At 43.5% G+C, this 18,027-nt stretch overlaps 1 protein-coding gene across 1 annotated transcript; it reads left to right on the top strand.

The window, feature by feature from the left end:
- The first annotated feature begins 1,710 nt into the window (after window positions 1-1,710).
- LOC122751864 (zinc finger protein OZF-like) lies at window positions 1,711-15,712 on the top strand. Its single transcript, XM_043999094.1, has 6 exons — window positions 1,711-1,745; window positions 2,303-2,391; window positions 4,231-4,319; window positions 4,589-4,715; window positions 5,817-5,882; window positions 12,988-15,712. Exons 3-6 carry the CDS (start codon window positions 4,287-4,289, stop codon window positions 14,415-14,417), a joined length of 1,656 nt encoding a protein of 551 aa, XP_043855029.1. The 5' UTR covers window positions 1,711-1,745; window positions 2,303-2,391; window positions 4,231-4,286; the 3' UTR covers window positions 14,418-15,712.
- Window positions 15,713-18,027: the final 2,315 nt, after the last annotated feature.

Genomic DNA, 18,027 nt, shown 5'->3' with positions numbered 1-18,027 from the left:
CATTAGCTATTATAAATCCCCAGTTGATTTGATTTAAACCAAAATCAGCCCTAAAAGAAATAACGTCTTCTGAATGTGTGCTCTTCTGTCAGGATTATTAGGGTAAATTAGGAAGATTTAGCTTTTTATCACTGCTTGGGAACATGTTTTCACATGTCAGGACTTTGGAAAATTTCCTGGCCTCTTAGTTCTCATCTATCCACAATGGCTCCTGGTCCCTGTGAGTGCTGGTTCTCTCCATATCTTGGACGTGAATAACTTTTCTTGATCATTTTCCAGGTAATATTTGATATATTCTCCTTTCTCTAATTCCTAATTTGATTTTCCTTTATCTGTTGGTGTTGTTCACTGTCTGTCCCCAACTGGGGCGATGCAAAGACACTAGAGTGGTTTGCCTTTTTCCTTTCCATTTTACAGATGAAGAAACTGAGGCAACCAAGTGAGTGTCTGAGGCTGGATTTGAACTCCAAAGATGGGTCTGCCTGATCCGAATCCCACTGGGCCACCTTGCTGCCCATTTCTTTCATTCAAACTTTAAAATTTTATTTAGATATAATTTTTTTAAAGTTATCTTAGATCAAGAAAAGTGAGTGAGCTTTCTTCTGCTTTTTCCTAATAACTCCACATGCCCTCCTTCCCCTCACCCCCCTCCTGTCACAAACTGAGACAAGGAAGCCCAAGTTACCAAGGGGTACCATCGAGGACAACATTCCTGGGGTGACCCGTCCCACATATCTGGAGGTGGGTGGCCCATTTCTTCATTTATCCTCGCGAACCCAGGCAGGGGCCAAGGGTTTTGGGGTGCCGAGGAGGGGTGAGGAGAAAGAGGGGCACCCCCAGCCCGCTGGAAGCCAGGATCCTGCCTGCCAACCTGCGCCCTCAGCACCTCCCTCCCCAACCTGCATTGGCCCAGGCTGGCCCAGGAACCAGGTCCCCTGCGGAAATCTACAACTGTGACGCCCAGATTCCCAGCATGCCTTGGGCTCTGCAGAGGCCACAGGAAAAGTCCCCCCCTCTCAACATGGGTGACGTCATGGTACAGTCATTCTGGGAAATGTAGTCCGCACGTGTGGCGCCGCTGCCTGGACCTGGCCAGAAGGCCCCGGGGGGCGTGTAGCAGGCGGAGCTGGAAGAAGGCCAAGGGGGTTCTGCTGAGGAGGGAAGGGGATGGAGGGGGACAAGTGCTGGAGGCCTGGGGAAGGAGGAGCTCTCAGAGAGGACCAGGGCCCGGGGGTGGAGTCTAGAGGCCCGGGAGGAGGGAGAGGGGAAGAAAGGGGCCATCCCATTGGCCGAGGCATTCCACGTGACGGAGGGCAGGGCTTGGGGAGGAGAGGCAGCCCGGGTCCGGAGATCCTGGCCCTGGGTGTGATTGGAGGAAAGGGCCCAGCCGGGGCCTGGGGGGCGGGGCAGGGGGGGGGGCTCTGGGGAGTAGGAGGAGCCTCCCAGCGTGGGCGGGCAGAAAACCCGGAGTGGAGACTGGGATCTCTCCGCCCCCTCCCCCCGGGATCTGAGATCTCTCCGCCCCCTCCCCTCCCCCCCCCCCCCCCCCCCCCCCCCGGCGCTGAGATCTCTCTGCCTCCTCCCCTCGGATCTGGGATCTCTCCGCCCCCTCCCCCCCAGGCTGAGATCTCTCCCCCCCCAGATCTCTCTGCCTCCTCCCCCCCCCATCTGAGATCTCTCTGCCTCCTCCCCCCGGGCTGAGATCTCTGTCTTCTGAAAACCATCTCTGCACATGCTAGCCCCAGGTAGGTCTGAACCCCCAAACCCCACTTCTGCCGGCTGCCAACTCCATCGTGGCTCATCTTCCCCATCTGACCCCTTGGTGAGGGTCAGCCAGGCTGGCCAGGAGCAGGCCTCCTTCTTGGGCCTGGCTCTCTGGTCTGCCCCTTGCCTCTGCTTCATGTTGAGGCTCCCCTCACATCCCCAAGGTCCTGGGGTGCCATTCCCACTGTTACCATGGGGCAGCTGACCCACCTTCCCATGTCACCCATAGTATCAGGTGGAGGGAGAGCTCTGAGTAAGGAGTCATTGAGACTCTGCCTGGTCTCCTCCCATTTGGGACCCCAAGCTCTTCCTAATTCTGGGGTCTCAGTGGGAGGATGGGGAAGGGGCATGAGGCCAAAGACAAGGAGTCTCCTTCTGCTCAGACCAAGTTCACTTCCAAGCCTGACCCTCCCTGCTCCCCTCTTTGGAAGTGCTCTGAGGCTCTAAGCTCTATGATTCCGGGCAGGTCAGCATCCAGCCTAGGAAGAGAAAACAAAGTCAGTGTCTCCCCAACACCAAGACCCTTCTCCCTCCCCAGGTCAGGCTGCAGACAACCAAAGGCTATTCCAAGGAGAGAGCCTGGAGCCAGAGAGAATGACCCCGGGGACCCAGAGACCCCCATCCCAGGTGAGTGCAGCCCATCCACAGAGCTGACCAGCATCAGCTAAGGGGGAATCCAGCAGAGCCAAGGAAGCTTTATCCTGTCAGATGGAAGTTGTCCTGTGCCGTGCTGTCAGCAGAGCAGACATGGTCCCCCTGGTTCTGCTCATTTCCTTCTGCCTCAGACCACCCCAGTCTTCCCTGCTCTCTCTGAATCCCTCTCACTTGTCATTCTTAGGTCCAGTCAATGAGCATTTAGACAGGGGCTCCTCTGTGCCAAGCACTGTGCCAACCTACTGGGGATGCAAAGGGAGGTTCCAACAATAACAAGCCTTGCCCTCAAGGGGCTCACAGTCTAATGGGGGAGACAGTGTGTCAGCAGCTGGGTCCACAGAAGGTCTCTCTACAGTATGGGTGGGAGGCAGCCTCAGAGGGAAGGCTCTAGCAGGGTCAGGGACCAGGAAAAGCTTGTGTTCAGAAGGTGAGATGTGAGCTGAGATGGGAAGGAAGCCAGGAGGGGCAGGGGAGGAGGAAGGACACTCCAGGCATGAGAGACAGCCACTGGAAGGGCGCAGCATCAGGGATGGAGGGCCTTGGTCAAGGATCAGCCAGGAGGCCAGTGTCCTTGGGCCAGAGAAGAGGCGGGGGAGAGGGAGGTGCAAGAAAAGTGGAAAGGGGCTTGGGGCTGGTCCTGTGGTGTCTGTTCTGTGCCGGGAGCCTTAGAAATATTAAATCATTTGATCTTGTGGGGAGAATTGTCAGGGTCCTTGCCAGGGACATGCAGAATAAGGGAGCACAGTTTGATGCCAGACAGGTACATGGCAGGTTGTTGATCCACTCAAGAGTGATGGATGGGGCAGCTAGGTGGTGCAGTGGATAAATCACCAGCCCTGGATTCAGGAGGACCTGAGCTCAAATCCGGCCTCAGACACTTGACACTTACTAGCTGGGTGACTGTGGGCAAGTCATTTAACCCCATTGCCCTGCAAAAAAAAAAAAAAAAAAAGAGTGATGGACATTTGGTTCCTGTGATCTCACAGCTCAAATGTTATATGTATGTGTGTATTTATGTGGACATTTGTATGTGTGTATGCGTACATGTACATATACATGTTTGTGTGTGTGTATATATATATATATATATATATATATATATATATATATATATATATATATATATACACACACGTAGATGTATATGTGTGCAAATAGAGCTTTATTCCTATCTGCTTATCTGTCCTCCATCTCTGTATCTGACTGTCTTCCTTAGCTCCTTGACCCAGGGTCCTTAAGCAGGGAAAGGAATGGAAAACAGACCAACAAGAAGAAAGAGGATGCTTGCACCCTTCAAAGGCCTTTAGCAGCTAGGTGGCACAGCTCACACCATGCCTACTCTTTTTTTATATAGCAAGACTCATTGTTGGAGGTTTGAAGACCCCCTTTGGTCCACGTGTAACAAACTCTCTCCACCTCGAGTACCTGGCTGAGTATTTTCTGTGCCAATTGTGCCGTAACATTAGGGTGGATGGAGCACCAGACCTGGGGTCATTGAGGCTCTGCCTGGTCTCCTCTCCTGGGGGATCCCCAGCCCCTTCTGCCCCCTGAGTCTCTCCAGGAGGATGGGGGAGGGGCAGGAGGAGAAAGGAAAGGAGGTAAAGAGGGGGGCAAGTCCTCTTCCTGTTGAGACTTCTAAGCCTGACCCTCCCTGCTCTCCTCCTGTTCTGGTCGGAATCTCTCCCCTGAGGGCAGGACATTTGCAAGTGCTCTGAGACCAAGCTCTGTAATTCCAGGTAGGCTAGTGCCCACCCTGGCAAGAAAAGGCAGGTACAATGACTCCCCCACTCTGAGATCCTTCTCTCTCCCCAGGTCAGATTGCAGATGACCAAAGGCTATTCCAAGGAAAGATACTGGGGCCAGAGAGAATGGCCCCTGGGACCCAGAGACCCTCATCCCAGGTGAGTGCAGCCCATCCACAGACCTGACCAGCATCAGCAAAGGTGGAATCCAGCAGAGCCAAGGAAACTTTATCCTGTTACATGTACATTGTCCTCTGTGGTGCTGTCCTGGTTCTGCTCATTTCCTTCTGCCTCAGGCCACCCCAGTCTTCCCTGGTCTCTCTGAATCCCTCTGTGCTTCAGTGTCTTCCTCTAAGTTGGTGAGGGATGGACAAGATGAATTCTGAAGTCTTTTACACCTCTAATTCATGTGACTTTTGATGGCTTAGGAGTCGGTGACATTCAAGGATGTGGCTGTGGACTTCACAGAGGAGGAGTGGCGCCTCTTGGACCATTCTCAGAAAGAGCTGTACAAGGAGGTCATGCAGGAGAATGTCCAGAACCTGCTTTCTGTGGGTAAGGACCTTTGCCTCTGGTGACTCTGAGCTACTAAACATAGGAGCTCACTGCTCCTGATACTGCCAGGCCTAGCCAGTTTATCCTGATTCTTCCTTCTTTGTTCCCTTGAATTCCAGTCTAGATACTGGGAAAGGAAGGGAATGGAATAAGCATTTACATATGGTAGTAGGCTTCCCTCAGTCGCGGATGACCATGGATCAGCACCTTGAAGAGCCACAGGCCACAGTGTGGCTGTGCAGTCCGATAGGGGAGCTGAAGCTCCTGCCGCAATGAGGACATCGGAAAACTGCGCTCTCTGTTGCCCGTCGGTTCCTGCATCTCATTCGTTTTCCTTCCTCCAGAGCTTGGAGGCCCATCTCAGCTGCGGGCAAGCTGCTCTGGAGTACTGAACTCCATCGGGCGAGGTCCTTGGCCATCTCCTCCCAGCTGCCAGTGTTTATTCCCAGAGCCCTCAAGTCTCACTTGCATACATCTCTGCAGGGAAGCTGGGGGCGACCAGCAGGTCTTTGGCCTGAGGCTAACTCACCATAGAGCAGGTCTTTAGGAATGCGCCTGTCTTGCGTGCAGTGCACATGACGGAGCCAGCGCAACTGTCTTTGTTTCAGTAGTGTGTGGATGCTCGGCATTTACATATACCTAGTTTATATCCGTCACTGGGCTAACTGCATTGTACCTATTATCATTTGATCTTCACAACATCCCTCTGAGTTTGGTAGTATTTTTATCCCCATTTCATAGGTGAGTGAACTGAGGCAAACAGAGGTTACACAACTTCCCCACGGGGACACAGCTACAATGTGTCTGACACTGGTTTGAACTGGTCTCTCTGACTCCAGGCACACGGCTTTTACCACTGCCTTACCAGCAGCCTCCAATTTCTAGATAACAGGCTAGGCAGTGTGCCCATCCTTCTGGGAAAGAGGTGAATAAAAGGGGACATTTTCTGGTTCCCATAGGTCTGTGTGATCTCAGCCTGCCTCCAAAGATCCCAACAATACCATGGGAACCATCCTGTCATTTTTACATGTCTTCTTTGCCTAAAGAGGAGTAAATTCTCTATTTCTCCATCCTCATCACTTCCTAATTCTGTATTCCCAGGAATTCCAGTCTCTAGAGAAGATCTGAGCTCCCCTTTCCAGGAAGGTCCAAGGAGCTCCTGTCCAGGTGAGTGACATAAAAGCAGGTGTTTGAGGGCTGTTACCATGACAGGTCTCTAAGTGTTGGGCTGAAGGGAGTGCTGGACTTGTGGGCAGGAAGGGCTGGCTTTGAAATTGTTTTTAGACTCACTTCAGCAGTGGGATCCTGGGCAAGCAACTGATCCTCTGAGCCCCAATTTCCTCATGTATAATACAGGGGGAAAAGTCAAGCAGCTTGGCCTTTCAATTCCTGAGCAGGGATAAAACTTTGATAATATGAGAAGGAGGAGTTTTAGGTGGGACTTCAGGGAAGCCAGAGCAAGCACAAGGGGCAAGGAACATGGAGTCAGGAGATGTGAGTGGTCACGAAAGAAACCTGTGCCACTGATTCTCACTCATGTGGAGGGAAAGGAAGGTGAAACAAGACTGGGAAACTAGGAGAGGGGGTGATGGGAAAGGGCTTTAACAGCCAAGCAGAGGATTTAAATCTGATCCTATTAATAGGGAGTCAGTAGGAAGGATGCTTATTGAGTGGGCAGTGACATCATCAGAAGTGCCCTATAGTAGACGAATTTGACACCTGGGTGGGGAATTAAGTGGATTGGTGAGAGACTTGAAGAATTGATACCAAGCAAAGGTCTTTTTCTTTTAAATAACATCATTTTTTGCCTAACCATGATATTTGGAAATCAGTATACAGGGATATATATTGGAAGTAAACCTTGGCAATTCTTTACTGCCTAAGGTGCCAATAAATAATTTTTGATAATTATTTTTATTTAAAGTTTTGAATTCCAAATTCTATCCCTCCCTCCCTACTCCTTCTCTACCCCTTCCCAGAGGCAGAAAGCAATCATGTATGTGTTATACACGTGCAATTAGGTAAAACATTACTGTATTAGTCATTTTGCATAGGAAAACTCAAAAGAAAAAAAGAGTGTTAAAAGTAGCATGCTTCAGTTTGTGTTCAATCAATATCAGTTCTGCCTTTGGAGGTGAATTTTATGCTTCGTCATTATTCTTTGGGATCATTTTGGATCATTGTATTGCTGGGAATAGTTAAGTCATTCACAGTTCTTCATCAAATATTATCACATTCACTGTGCACATGTTCTCCTGGTTCTGCTCATCAGTTCATATAAGGCATTTCTGAAATCATCATGTTTGTGATTTCTTTTAATTCAGTAACATTACATTAAAATAATATACTACAGCTTGTTTAGCCCTTGTCCAATTGATGGGCATACCTCTGAATTCCATGAATTCTTAGCCACCAGCCAAAGAGCTGCTATAAATATTTTTGTACAAATAATTCTTTTTCCAAGGCAGCTAGGAGCTACAGTGGATAAAACACTGACCCTGGATTCAGTAGGACCTAAGTTCATGTCCAGCCTCAGGCACCTGACACTTACTAGCTGTGTGACCCTGGGCAAGTCACTTAACCCTCATTGCCCTGCCAACAACAGCAATAAAACAAAACAAAACAAAACAAAAAAACAGCAAACAACAAATAGTTTTTTTTTTCTTTTGGGAGATGTCTTTGGGATATAAATCCAGCAATGGTACTGGAGGATGAAAGGGTATGCAGAATTTTATAATCCTTTGGACATAGTTCCAGTTTGTTCTCCATAATGGTTAGATCAGTTCACAACTCCACCAAGAGTGGATTAGTCTCCCAGTTTTCCCACACCCCCTCCAACATCCAGTGTTTTCTTGTTTTGCCGCTCTCATAGGTGTGAGGTGGAATTGCAGATTTGTTATAACTTGCATTTTCCTAATCTGTAGGGATTTAGAACATTTTTTTCATATGAATATGGAAAGCTTTAATGTCTTTGTTTGAAAACTGCCTTTTGGTATTCTTTGACCATTTCTCAATTGGGGAATAACCTGTATTTTTATAAATTTAATTCAGTTCTCTACATGTTGGAGAAATGAAGCCTCTCTCAGAAATGCTTGTTTCAAAAATTCATTCTGTTTCCTGCTCTTCTTAAAATTTTTGTTGCATTGGTTTTGTTTTTGCAAAAACTTTTTAATTTTATATAATCAAAATTATCTTACATTTTATAATGATCTCTATATCTTCTTTGGTCCTAAATTCTTCCCCTGTCCAGAAATCTGACAGATAAACTCTGCCGTGCTCTCTTAATTTGGTTAGAGTATCAGCTCTTCTTTTACTTTTAAAGTGTGTGAGATGTAGGCCTATACCTAGTTTTTGCCATTCTGTTTTCCACTTTTCCCTGTAGTTTTTGTCCGATGGTGAATATTTGTTCCAAAAGCTTCAATCTTTGGGTTTGTCATATACTAGATTACTGTAGTCAATTACTATAGTGCAATTTATACCTATTCTGTTCCCCTAATCCGCTACTCTATTTCTTAGCCAGTACCAGATTGTTTTGCCTTAAATAATTTTTAGCTAAAACCCCTTGAACTTTATCATCATGAACTTCCAAAGACTTCATGAAACAGTAAATAGGAAGTGGTACTAGAAAACCAATAGTGAGTCATGCTGTTAACTTTCTAATAGAAAGATGTTGGATTCACAATTCAATTTGAGATACAATATAGATTAGCAAATGAAATGAATATTTCATATAGGAGCAGGAATTGGTGTGATATCTTTGGATCAGAAAATTTTTTTAAAAGTTGGATATAATAACTGAAACCTATTTCTGAGCCTATGAAATTTACCAAGCATGATCATGTGATAGGGCATCTAAATCTATCAGTACAAAAAAGCAGGAAGATTACTTGAGATTCACACACTTTTAATCATCTGTAGGTATTTAAAGAAAGCATAGGGGGCAGCTAGGTGGTGCAGTGGATAGAGCACCGGCCCTGGAGTCAGGAGGACCTGAGTTCAAATCCGGCCTCAGACACTTGACACTTACTAGCTGTGTGACCCTGGGCAAGTCACTTAACCCCAATTTCCTCACCAAAAAAAAAAAAAGATAAAATCATCCATTTTAGAAAAAGGAATTCAACCAGCCATCAATGAAGTCTTTAAGAAAAAGAAAATCACCAGGGCCAGATGGATTTACAAGTGAATTCTACCAAACATTTAAAGAACAGTGAATTCCAATATTATAGAAACTGTTTGGTAAAATAGGTGAAGTCCTAAAAAATTGTTTTTATGACACAAATATGGTGATGATTCCTAAATGAGGAAGAGCCAAAACAGAAAGAAAATTGTAGACCAATGAATCTTTTTTTTTTTTAGTGAGGCAATTGGGGTTAAGTGACTTGCCCAGGGTCACACAGCTAGTAAGTGTTAAGTGTCTGAGGTTGGATTTGAATTCAGGTACTCCTGATTCTAGGGCTGGTGCGCTATCCACTGCACCAACTAGCTGCCCCCCAAAACTCTTTGAAAATGATATGGTAGCATACTTAGAGAATCAACTAAAAGAAATTAAGAACATTAGCAAAGTCACAAGATGTAAAATATGCCCAAATATGTCATCATTTCTATATATTACCAGGAAACCTCAACAGTAGGAGATAAAAAGATAAATTCCATTTGAAATAACTGTAGACAATATAAAATACTTAGATGTTTACTTGCTAAGAAAAACCCAGGAGTTAAATGAACACAATTGCAAAACACTTGTAATTGTTTACAAGTAAAGTCAGATGTATACAATTGGAAAATAACAATTTCTCATGAGTAGGTTGAGCTAATATAATAAAAATGACAATTCTACCCAGATTCATTTACTTACTCATTTCCATCCCAATCATCCCAGCCTAGGCCTCATTTTGCCATTGTTTGGCCTTTTGATGACTCAGAATGAGCCTAAACAGCAATTTAATCTCTTTTGTACAGAAACTCTGAGGGTCTTTGCCCCACCCCCATTTTTCAACTTTTTTGGGGGGGGTGGGGTTTGGGGCAATGAGGGTTAAGTGACTTGCCCAGGGTCTCACAGATAGTAAGTGTAAAGTGTCTGAGGCTACATCTGAACTCAGGTCCTCCTGAATCCAGGGCCAGTGCCTTATGCACTGCAGCAGCCAGCTGCCTCCTTTTATCAGTCTGTTTGTTTGTTTTTACCAGGTGTGTGAGCCTGGGCAAGTCACTTAACCCCAGTGTCCTTAAATATCCTGGGCCATCTCCAGTCACCCTGATAGATATATCTTGCCACTGTACCCACGAAATCACCTCAATGACATGGTCTTCTTTGAGAATGAAGGACAAACAACAGCCTACCCTTAATCATTGAATGGGCATTGCCTCAGACAAAGTGAGACCTGAGAAAGACCTTGATTTGAAATGCCAATGTATCCCATTGCATTTGGGATCATCTCCAGTTGGTCTGATAAATATTTTGCCACTGGAACCAGATGGTTGGGGAGGAGAGATTAGGGGGTCTGGGGTGGGGGTTCTTAGGAATTCCTCCTTAAAGAATTACAACCTCTTGCACACAAATCCAATTAGAATTAAATAATACTTTATTTCAGTGCTAGGGAAAGGAAACCAAGAGAGAAGTCCTTGGACTTCTTCTCATGGGGAGAAGGCATGGCTCAGATGCATGACTCTCTGAAGTACCTTTCTCCTTCAGCAGGAGACAGACAGATACTTTTATAGAAGACTCATGGTGGTCTGATGGGGTGATCATCTGACTGTAGAAATTTTCCTTATTGGGTGGCAGGTTGGAAGCAGTCTGGTGAGGGATGGTTCTTTTGTCCCCTCACACCACTTTGGCAGCAGCCACACTTAATGGGGTTATCTCCTCAAGGGGTGGGGAAGACTGGAATGAATAGTGGTGGTACTGGAGTTATCTCAGTCCAGATCAGGTGCTGCTTATCTCTTCAGATGTGTCTGTCCTTTGGCTTAGTTTCTCAAGGAGCAAGTTCATTGATTCCCCCCATAAAACTTCTAAGGTACCCTGGGCCCATAACAGTGACTTTGCACTGCACAGCCTTTCCTCACTAAAATCCAATTCATTGTAAGTCATGACCTCACCTCCCCAATATCTTGGTCCTCTTCAATAATGAAGGACAAACAGCAGCAAGGTATCAAAAAAATAAAACAAATTGCAATTGTTTTATAGTGCTAGGGGAAACATTTTTTTTTTTGAAGAACAAAAGGTCAAGAATATCAAGAGAACTAATGAAAAAATGCAAAGGAAGGTGGCCTAGCCATACCAGGACTAAGTCTATGCTATAAAGCAGCAGTCACCAAAACCATCTGGTAATGGCTAGAAACTAGAGTACCTGATAAGTAGAATAGGGTAGGTACACCTGACAGAGGTGTACATGACTATAGTAATCTACCATTTGAGGAACCAAAAGATTCCAGTTTCTAAGATGAGAATGCTGTATTTGAGAAAAACTGCTGGTTAACATGGAAAATGGTAGGGCAACAACTGGCCTAGACCAACATCACACACTTTATACCAAGATACAGTCAGAATGGGTACATGATTTAGATATAAAGGGTGATACCATAAGCAAATTAGGAGAAAAAGGAATAGTTTATTTGTCATTTGTGGAAATAAGACTTTAGGACCAAATAAGAGATACAGATCATCATGAAAAATAATTTTGATTATATTAAATTAAGAAATGCTCATAGAAAAAACAAAAAACAAAAATCAGTGCAACTAAGATAAGAAGGAAAGAGGCAAGATGGGAAACAATTTTTATAGCAAGTGTTTCTGATAAAGCCCTTATTTCTCACATGTATAAGAGAACTAAATCAAATGTATAAGAATTCAAGCCATTCCCCAACTGATCAATGGTCAAAGAAAATGAACAGGCAGTTTTCAGATTCAGAAATCAAAGCTGCCTAGAGTCATATGAAGAAGTGCTGTAATTCACGAGTGAGTAGAGAGATGAAACTGAAAACAACTCTCAAGTACCACCTGACACTCATCAGATTGGATAATATGACAGAAAAGGAATATGATCAATGTTGGGGAAGTGGGAAAATTGGAACACAAATGACTTGTTGGTGGAGTTGTGATTCAACCCTTCTGCAGAGCAGTTTGTAACTATGCCCAAAGGGCAATAAAACTGCATACTCTTTGATCTAGCAATCCCACTACAAATTCTGTTTCCCAAAGATATATAAAAAAAAAGACCTACATATAAATAAATATTTATGACTGCTTTTTTAATTGCAAATAACTGGAAATGGAAGGTAATGCCCATCAGTTGGGGAATGGTTGTGGTATCTGAATGGAATTGAATACTATTCTAAAATAAATGATGAGTGGGCAAATTTAAGAAAAACCTGCAAAGACTTATGTGGATCAATGCTTAGTGAAGTGAGCAGAACCAAGAGAACATTCTATACAGTAAAAGCAACATTGTATTATCATCAATTCTCATAGACTTAGCTTTTCTCAGCAATACAATGGGCCAAGAAAATTCCAAAGGACTCATATCGGATTGCTTTCTGTCCTGGGGAGAGTGTAGGGAGAAAAATATGTTACTCAAAATCTTATAAAAACATATTTTAAAACTATCTTTGCATGTAGCTGGGAAAAATAAAAGACTATTAAGATTGGGAAAAAGACCTATATTTACAAAAATTTACAAAAATAGCTGCTTTTCATTGCTTGCAAATAATTGGAAACTGTGGCAATGCCCATCAATTGGGGAATGAATGAACAAATTGGGGTATAGGAATATAATGAAATAATATTGTGCTATATGAAATGATGAGTAGGTAGAAAAAACTGGAAAGACTTATAAGAATGGATACTGAGGGGAATGAGCAGAGCACATTGTATATATAATTATCACCATTGTATGAAAAACTTTCACAACGTGACTATTGTGGCAATGCATTTACATGGTTCCACAGGTATAAGCTATATCAGATTGTTTGCCATCTTGGGGAGGGGAATAAAAAAGAAGGAGGGAAAAAAATTTGCAACTCAAAATTGAATGGGAAGTAAATGTTGAAAGCTATCTTTACACAGAATTGGGAAAAAAGAGAAATTTCTATTGACAAAATGAAATAAGACATATTGCAGGTATTTCCAAAGATAGGTTCTGCCTACTTTGATTGGAAAATTCTTCATTTTGACTGCAGAAACAAAACACAAATCAGTTCACATTGTTCCAACAGAAAAAAAATAACCTGTATTTAGGAGTATTGTGTCTTTCTGTTAATACATTATTGTTTTCTTCAGATGTAGAGACCAGGTTTGAAGTGAAGGAGATGCCTACCATGGTGACTACAATGACTACAATTTCTATGGAAGCATTTGGCCAGCATAGATTTGAGAGTCATGGTGCTTGTACCTTCAGTTTGAGAGAAATCTGTGACTCTAATACCAAGGTGGATAAAAATCCTAAAAGAATCTGTGAGTTTGGTGAAATTCGAGAGAGATTCATACTATCTAAAGTTCTAAATAGCAGTAAGAGAATGACTTCATGGAATGACTCTTTTCAGGACAGTGAAGATCATAATAAATGCTTTCCTAAACAACTGGAGGCTTTTAAGGCTCAGGAGAAATCTCTTGAAATGCAAATGTATCGAGGGAGTCATCTGGAAATGAACATGAATTTGAATTCTGATGTCATTAGAAATCAGAAAAGTTATATTGGAGAAATGCTTTATGGAAGTAAAAGAGGTCAGAAAGCCTTCAATCAGAACTCTAAGCTCATTACTCTTCAGAAATCTCACATTAGAAAGGAGCCTTATGAATGTGATCAATGTGGAAAGACTTTCACACACAGCTCACATCTTGCTGCACATCAGAGAATCCATACTGGAGAGAAGCCTTATGAATGTGATCACTGTGGAAAGGCTTTCACATTGAATTCCAGTCTTGTTGAACATCAGAGAATCCACACTGGAGATAAACCTTATGAATGTAATCAGTGTGGAAAGGCTTTCACACAGAGCTCCAATCTTGCCGCACATCAGAGAATCCACACTGGAGAGAAGCCTTATGAATGTGATCAGTGTGGAAAGGCTTTCACACACAGCTCCAATCTTGCTGCACATCAGAGAATCCACACTGGAGATAAACCTTATGAATGTAATCAGTGTGGAAAGGCTTTCACACAGAGCTCCCATCTTGCAAAGCATGAGAGAACCCACACTGGAGATAAACCTTATGAATGTAATCAGTGTGGAAGGGCTTTCACATTGAATTCCAGTCTTGCTGAACATCAGAGAATCCACACTGGAGATAAACCTTATGAATGTAATCAGTGTGGAAAGGCTTTCACATTGAATTCCAGTCTTGTTGCACATCAGAGAATCCACACTGGAGATAAACCTTATGAATGTAATCAGTGTGGAAAGGCTTTCACACAGAGCTCCCATCTTGCAAAGCATGAGAGAATCCACACTGGAGAGAAACCTTATGAATGTAATCAGTGTGGAAAGACTTTCACATTGAATTCCAGTCTTGTTGCACATCAGAGAATTCACACTGGAGATAAACCTTATGAATGTAATCAGTGTGGAAAGGCTTTCACACAGAGCTCCAATCTTGCTGCACATCAAAGAATCCACACTGGAGAGAAACCTTATGAATGTTATCAGTGTGGAAAGGCTTTCACACAGAGCTCCCATCTTGCAAAGCATGAGAGAATCCACACAATGTAATCAGTATGGAAAGAAATTCAGATGCACCTCAGATCTTGCTGCACATCAGAGAATCCACACTGGAGAGAAACCTTAGGAATATAATCAATATGGTAAAACATTCTGGCAATAATCTTCTCTTATTTCCCACATGAGAATTCATATTATATAGAACTCTTATCCCTATTATAAATGAGGAAAGGCATTCACCTGTCATTTAGAGGTTGCTCAAAATTAGAGAATTTATTTTTATGAGCAGCTCTTTATGAATCCATTGTGGGAAGGATTTTAATATGCTCAAGGGCATTTGTCTCAGGGGGGTGATGAGTAGACAACAACATTGATACTGGAATGAAAGTGTGTTAAACATCCCAAATTTCATCCTGTTTATCAAACCCTATAAATGTAATGAGTCAATAAGCATTATTAATAAAGAGCTTGCTATGTGCGAGACCCTGTGCTAAGCTGGGGATAGAAAGGGAATAGCACTTGTATCCACTGGCAGAGGCCACATTCTAATGGAGACAAAGGAAGAAAGGTACATCCCCAATGTATATGTCACCAATGGGAAATAATGATGAAGAGAAGGCACTAATGATGGTGGAGATACGGAAAAACCTCTATGGGAAGGTTGGTTAGCAGTGGGAGGTTTCTTGGATGGAGTGGGTAGTATGGAGGGATGAATTTGGGTATGAAGGGGATCAGTCCACTAACATTTCTAAGCAATTTTTCTGCCAAAGGGGCCCAGGACACTCACATTCCCTCACCTCTCCCTCTTCCTCTCCCTGTCCCTCTTCTTCTCCCTGTCCCTGCCCCTTTCTCTCTGTCTCTGTCTCTGTCTCTCTGTCTCTCTCTCTGTCACATAGAGAAACAAAGAACCCCAATGTCCCTGGGCTCAAAAAGCTTCTATTCTCCCACAGAACAGGGAGAGGAAGGACATGTGTGACAGCAGAAGTTGGCTCTTCTTGCTGGATGGATGGCAGAAGGTCATGGGGGGGGGCAGGGAATTATTGCAAAGGTAGAAAAGGGGCCATTTTGTGAAGGTTTTAATTCTGTGCAATTGGGTATCTGCCTGAATGTGGTTGGAGGGATTGAAGCACTGAGTTCTGATGAATCAATGCCCATGTGTCCTTTTCCAGGGTGCTCTAAGAAAGACATCCTTCCCTCTTCAATCCCTCATTGTTGGACCATCCCTTGTTTTAGGTCTTGTGGGTGTAACGATTGGAATGATGTCACCTGCTGGAGACTTACTGTAGAAAACCTCTGCCATGAGGAGAAGACCTCTGAGGGCAAGCCATGTGGTCAAGGTCTTTGGTGTCAGGAAGTGATGTTTGCTCCTGGGTACTGTCTATCAAGGCTACCAGCCAATCAACTTGAGGAGCCTCCCATTTCTGGGAGGAGGACACGAAGTAGGAAGCAGACACTGGTGAAGGAGTTCTTTCTCTTTTGGTTCCTGACCTCGCCATGGTGGGTTGGATGATGGGGTCTCTTAGAAATAGTTAGATTTTTACCTTTCTTTCTGATCATAATGCTCCTTAATAAATACTTAAACACTTAAATAATCTTGCTAAAGCTTATAATTTATTGGCGACCATTCATTAGATTTTAGATAGTATAGCTAAAATTTTAGCCCCCCTTATGTGGGGGTGGGGTGGGCAGAAGGGCTGAGCAAGGAAGTTTTATCTCCAGGGAAGACAGAAGCCATGTCCCCTTCTTCCCTGAAGTAGAATGGAAATCGAGTGGGGGTCTCCAGGTTATGGAAGGCAGAACTTGACCTGGGATGTCCTCATGGGAGGTACTCTATATAGATGGAGATGAGAGAGTCCTCCTACAGGGCATATGACAGCATGAGAAACTCCAACCAGATTACATGGAGGGGAGTTGTGGGCTAGGGTGAATTACCTGAGCAATGCTCTAGAAGTTCTAAGGATTGCCATCTGGGAGGGCTTTACTCTTCTCTCTGGTGACTGTCCAATTATCCTTAAAATGCAAGGCTGCGAGGGATAGCTAGATGGATCAGTGGATAAAGTAATTGCCCTGGATTCAGGAGGACCTGAGTTCAAATCCATTTCAGATACTTGACACTTACTAGCTGTCACCCTGGGCAAGTCACTTAACCCTCGTTGTCTGGCAAAAAAATGAAAGAAAGTGAAAAATAGTGTGTTTCAGTCTGTGTTCCATCAATATCAGTTCTTTTTTTGGGGGTGGATAGTATGTTTTATCAATAGTCCTTTGGGCTTGTCTTAGATCATTGTATTGCCAAGTTTAGTTAAGTTATTCATAGTTCTTCATCAAACAATATTGTTTTCTAGGTGCACAAAGTTCTGGTTCTTTTCACTTAACTGTACTTCAGTTCATACAAGTCTTTATGGGCCTTTCTGAAATCATCCTGCTTGTCTTTCTTATAGGACAAAAATATTCCATCACCATCATATTACCACAGCTTGTTTATTTTTTTTTGTTTTTTTTTGTTTTTTTTTTTTTTAGTGAGGCTATTGGGGTTAAGTGACTTGCCCAGGGTCACACAGTTAGTAAGTGTTAAGTGTCTCAGGCCAGATTTGAACTCAGGTACTCCTGACTCCAGGGCCAGTGCTCTATTCACTGTGCCACCTAGCTGCCCCTAAATTGTTAATAATTTCAAGTAGCTTTTGTTGTTTGTTTTTTATTTATTTATCTATTTATTTATTCATTCATTCATTCATTCATTCATCTATTTATTTATTCGTTTGTTTGTTTGTTTGTTTGTTTATTTATTTATTTATTTTTGTCGGGGTAATGGGGGTTAAGTGACTTGCCCAGGGTCACACAGCCAGTAAGTGTCAAGTGTCTGAGGCTGGATTTGAACTCAGGAACTCCTGAATCCAGGGCCGGTGCTCTATCCACTGCACCACCTAGCTGCCTCTCAAGTAGCTTTTTAGTTGATTCTCTAGGATTTTCTAAGTATAACATTATATCATCTGCAAAGAATGATAGTTTTGTTTCCTCATGACCTGTTATAATTCCTATAATTTCTTTTTCTTTTCTTATTGCAATAGCTAACATTTCTAATACAATATTAAATAATAGAGGTGATAATGGGCATCTTTGCTTCACCCCTGATTGTATTGGGAAGGCTTTTAGGTTATCTCCATTACAGATAATGCTTGCTAATGGTTTTAGATAAATAGTACTGATCATTTTAACTAAGTTCCTTTTATTCCTTTGTTCTTTAATGGGATTTCTGTTTGTTTGTTTGTTTGTTTTGTGGGGCAATGAAGGTTAAGTGACTTTCCCAGGGTCACATAGGTAGTAAGTGTCAAGTGTCTGAGGCTGGATTTGAACTCAGGTCTGCCTGAATCCAGGGCTAGTGCTTTTTCCACTATGCCATCTAGCTGCCCCATCTCTAATGTTTTCAGTAGGAATAGGTGCGGTGTTTTGTCAAAGGCCTTTTCTACATCTATTGAGATAATCATATGATTTCTGTTACTTTTTTTTTTTTTACTTTTTTTGTGGGGCAATGGGGGTTAAGTGACTTGCCCAGGGTCACACAGCTAGTAAGTGTCAAGTGTCTGAGGCCGGATTTGAACTCAGGTCCTCCTGACTCCAGGGCCGGCCCTCTATCCACTGCACCACCTAGCTGCCCCCTCTTTTA

The sequence above is a fragment of the Dromiciops gliroides genome, chromosome 3, assembly GCF_019393635.1.
Source record: "Dromiciops gliroides isolate mDroGli1 chromosome 3, mDroGli1.pri, whole genome shotgun sequence".
In the NCBI taxonomy this organism is placed as follows: domain Eukaryota; kingdom Metazoa; phylum Chordata; class Mammalia; order Microbiotheria; family Microbiotheriidae; genus Dromiciops; species Dromiciops gliroides.
The sequence above is the reverse complement of the archived record's forward strand: the minus strand, read 5'-3'. Positions and strand labels throughout refer to the sequence as shown.